The 4,691-nt window shown below is 47.7% G+C and overlaps 1 protein-coding gene across 1 annotated transcript; it reads right to left on the reverse strand.

Annotated features, from left to right (window-relative positions):
• Positions 1-2,196: 2,196 nt before the first annotated feature.
• On the reverse strand, positions 2,197-4,407 carry LOC121835153. The gene is made up of 2 exons (XM_042289112.1): positions 4,347-4,407; positions 2,197-3,141 (listed from the first exon to the last, which is right to left on the reverse strand). The coding sequence occupies exons 1-2, from the start codon at positions 4,376-4,378 to the stop codon at positions 2,202-2,204; spliced, it is 972 nt and encodes a 323-aa protein (XP_042145046.1). The 5' UTR covers positions 4,379-4,407; the 3' UTR covers positions 2,197-2,201.
• Positions 4,408-4,691: the final 284 nt, after the last annotated feature.

The raw sequence follows: 4,691 nt of genomic DNA on the forward strand, positions 1-4,691 counted from the left end.
AGCCGACCCCAACTCACGCATTGGACACGAAAACTGCGTCGCACGGATGTATGCGCTCGTCAGCAATCAATTCGTCCATGGATATTTGAATTCGCGTTTCTGGCGAATGAGTGCCCTGACGGAACTTATCATTAATTGCGAATGCCAAGTTCTACGGTGTGCTTAAAAAGCACGGTGAAAGCTTGGGGTAATCGCACCGGTGCCCTAGCATGTCACGACCGCGTGATTTCACAGTTCTCTTCTGAGTTGAGGATTACAGGTAAGGAAGAAGAAGTTTAAAAATAATTTCGTGGCCCTTTTAGCACGGATATGTATGCTACACCAGATAAAAATATTGACTTTTTGAATGCCGGTAAACTTCCGAACGACCATTTGGCCTGTCGGCAAGAACACCTCATATCCGGCGTCCGTCTCTTTTGATGGCGTCAACAATTCCCTAGAGACCACCAAGCCGTCCTTCTTGGTTGAACGGTTAAACCCCGTCGACGTCGCTCCTCACCAGTCGGTGAGAAAATCTCATCTTGAAGGGATGATCGGGTCTTGAAGAAGTATGATGCTAAACATATATACTCGCTCACAATAGGGCAGTCAAGCAGCAGTCATGTTCCAAGCCAATCGTCCTGTCGCGGCCGGCGTAATCGGATTTTGTTCCATCGGAGAGAAGTCCAAAAGTACTAGGACGGTGCCTTCGTCCCACGAAGCGGCCGCCATCCCGGCGGCGCCGAAAACCACTCGCCTTGTCCGTGCACGTACGATACCATAGCAGCTCTCGTCGCCCGACAGTCCCTGGGTGCAAATCGTCTCACTCACTTTTCAGAAAAAACGGGCACCGCTCCTCCAGAGGTTTTTGCCGTACCGCGATGCCGAGCGTCTTATACCACTTTTCAATGAACGAATGGAGATATCAACTAGACTACAAAGGTTGCCGCCCGGCGTCGCTAAAAGCACGGTTACCATGGCAACCTCCCAGGCCCAAAATGGAGATCACTATCAGCGCTTCTGACGTCGTGCATCTAGGTAATTTTGCGTCGTGTCGCTACTCTGGCAGCTACGCTGCCATATAGAGTGGCTCTAGGTCCAGCTGCTGGGTTCCCCTAGGGTGGCTAGAGAGTTGGGTGTGTCGAGCGGCGGCGGGCGCGCGGCACCGAAATGGAAATCTGTCGCCAGGAGGCGCTTCAGTAGCCCTGTATGCTAGCCGATTGCTACAAATGGCTGCGACGAGCGTCGATGTAGGCCGTGTGGGGATTGTTTTTCGCGAAGTTTTCGGTTCTCTGTCGTTACGGAACTAATAATTGTGGCGTATTATTAGTTTGATGTACCTAGATCCCACAGTCGACCTCATTTCGGAACGTCACAGCGGGAAAATACGGATTTGGAGCCTTTCTTGCCTCACCACGGCGGTGACGTTTTTTCCCAAGGAAGAAGTCCCCGAGATGACGATGACAAGGTATTGTAAAAAGCTTGGAGTATATTTTAGTTGCCGTCGTGTGTTACATTTTTTTTAGACATGCTAAACGTCTTAGAGGTTATAGGGGCCGTGAGGAAATTTCGCGTTTCAAGCCGCTGTCCCCAGTAAAGCGTATCAGTATCGTCTCTCAAATGGATCAACGCTGAACCGCATGTGCACTTCAACATGATAATATATATGAAAGGAATTGGTGAATCGTGGTGCGATCTTTCTGCGGTTAAAGAAAGCGCAGACTTGGACGGCGGAAAACAACGCGAAAATTTGCCATGGCTTAGAGCGGAGAACAGGTTCGCGGTACTGCGCATTTTTATTCCAAGTACAAACTTGGTGACGAAGTACGAAATTGATTGAAAAAAAAAATGAACATATTTACAAGTCAAAACTAATACATAGCATACCAATGTTTGGTCAAAAGTAACTCTTATTTTTTCACTTAAAGTTTGAAGTCTCAAAATCATTGCACTTACATATCACATAAAGTTTGAAGTCTAAAATCATTGCACTTACATATCGCATTTCTCAATCACTTGCAAACATTGTTACCTTTCCAGTCTCTACCGTTCTTTTTGCGCTTTTATCACATGCAAATTAAGGTAATGAGCTGAAACCCTGTAAAATAATGACTGTAACCCCGAAGGTCATAACAAAGGTTAGCTCCAGGGACAAAAAAGATAGTTGAAATGGGCTGTGGTGAACTGTAGTCAGAAAAATGATTCACCTTGATGCAAACATTTCAGAGCAACCTGCCCCTCTTTGAGAGCTGCTGTTTTTGCTTTCGCTCATTTCGCAGCTTGTTCTTTTGCTTCACATAGAAGTGCAGGCGTGTGATAAGGTAGAAACGTGTGATGCTGTTCGTCAACTCCATTTTGTGCTCATCACACCCAACACCAGGAACGTTGCCCCCAACGCAGCTAAGAATGTTAACAATGCTATTTGCATGTAGCTTGCGCTTGCTAAAGCACCTTGTGAACACATTTTCGAGGTGGCTGATGAGCCCAAAGAGCCCGTCTGTTGCATAGAGGAGTCCACCCCTGTCAAACGAGCACATGTATGAGGCAGCGTGGTCTGCAGCTGTTGGTGTGGACTCTCTGAGACAGGCGACCTTGCAGTCTCCACATCCCCCTTTCTTGGTGATGCACTTGCGAGCTGCGTAACCAGCCATGTAGTAAACCAGCCGAGAGTCGCTGGTCTCCTCAAAACAGCTAGCATGGTCATCTTCTATGAGGACTTCTTCCACGTCGTCCAGCTTGCCAGCTTCGAGCAAAGCGTCGAGTTGGTCCCTTGCCGTCTTTCCGGCATCCTCTGCAGATAGCAAGGAATTCAGCACTCCCTTAGAGACGCTCCCTCCAGACGGTGACTTTGCCAGGTTGTAAAAACTTAGGCAGTTCACTAAAATCAGGAACTGCGCTGGGGTAGGATGGTCGTTTGGCCCTAGGCTCTGTCGGATTATTTCGAAGAGCCTTTCAATACAGTCTTGACTGAGTCTTGCTGTCATCATGTAGCGATACCCAAGAGTCACCAGGTACCGAAGGAGGCTCTTGGTGCTCTGGAGAGTCACCCGGAGGCCTTCAGCCGTGCTTTGGCTCACAAAGCCTCCGTCTTTTGCTCCACGTTCCCACTCGTCCAGGTAGGCAAGGAAGTCGTCAATATGCTTTGCCTGTTCGGATCCGGGCCTGGACAGAAATTAGCATCTTGGGCTCATGTCACAGGCAAAATAAAATGCTTTAGTACAGGTTCTTAATCTTTAAATCCCAAGAAACACCCCTCTCTCCTAGGGTGCCTTCATGTGCGCTTTGCTTAGGGCGGAGACATCTGGCCATTTTGTGCCGCGCTTTCATTTTGATTTATTTTCAGAGGAGCGTGTCTGTGCATGCATTTGTGGCACTGAGTGTGCTATGGCGACATTCTGAATTTTGTTTTTGTCGATTTTTTTGTATTTTGCCCGTGAACATGTGCTGTCGGAATCGGGTACTACAAAGGGTGGAATCACCCTAAACAGAAGGACATTGAGGCACCCGACTCCCTCCTGATTGACAGCCAGGAGACTCCTCTCGCTTTCTGCGTTCTGGCACTGAAGCAGCACAGAGTCTTAGAGACCTTGTGACAATAATACAGACATTGGGGAACATTTTGCACCCAGGTATGCATCAATGGGTAGTTTAGACATGCTAAATAGTGTTCCAATCAAGAAAAAAAATGCTTTTTTGAGGGTAGGGACTACCGAGAAAGTTCAGAAGTTCGAAGGGTGCCCTTGGGAACTGAAGTATGGTAATTTCCGGGCTGCAGTCTGCAGACTATATATGCTGAAAAGTTTATTTTTTATGCTGTGTAAACTATCTCGGGGTGCAGACTGTGCACCTCTTCTCTAGATCACCCTGTTTACAGCTGGGTACTATAGACGATTTTACTGTTTAAAAAAATCGCAGTCCAGTTCATTTCGCAGACTTGTGCGAAATGAACATACAAGCAATGAATGTGTCCTGAAGCGCTTACATGGAATGGTGTATAGCCAGTAACACAACATCTTTCTTTCGGTGTGGTGTACTCGGTCTGGATGCCCTCATGGCTAATGCACAAGTTAGCTGCCCCTGCCAGCAAATATGGGTCACGCTTAATCTTGAGGAGACGCTGTGCGATCTCTTGACGAAGAGGCAACAAATAGCCCCTGGCTTCCGTTCGCACATTTTGTATGTCTGGGCTATGCATTAGGTGCAGACCGTCTAAGGAAAGGCAGTTGTTTTCTATCTAAATCTTCCCCTATCAAGTATACACTCGATGAAACGTTGAAGAAAATTATCTTTTCAGCCTAAATAGGAACATGTGGACTGTATAAGGGGTGTGGGTTATGGCTAGCTGTAAAAAAACATAGTGCTATTACCTCAGGGCATCGTAGGGGCAGCGGGAAGTCATCACTCTGATTAAGGTTGATATGTGCTTGTGCAGCTGGAGCGGCCCCTGGTGGTTCCCACGTGCCTTTTGGATCTGCTCCTGGCAGAGGTGAAGACCCCTTTCAACCTCCTCGCTGAAGAGGTGGAAGGCCAGGTTGACCCTCATCTTCTCAAATGCGTTTGGGAACAGGTGAGTGTGGGTAATGCGTGGCATTGCCCTGAGCTTCAGAGAGCTGGAGTCGTACTTCCAGGCTTCAACGATGTGCTCTCTTCCAGCCTGTTGAGAGAATGAAATTCAGCGCCAAAGTATGGCCCCTTTCTAAAATATAACTCTC

This window comes from Ixodes scapularis, unplaced genomic scaffold (genome assembly GCF_016920785.2).
Source record: "Ixodes scapularis isolate PalLabHiFi unplaced genomic scaffold, ASM1692078v2 PGA_scaffold11__112_contigs__length_91849675, whole genome shotgun sequence".
NCBI lineage: Eukaryota > Metazoa > Arthropoda > Arachnida > Ixodida > Ixodidae > Ixodes > Ixodes scapularis.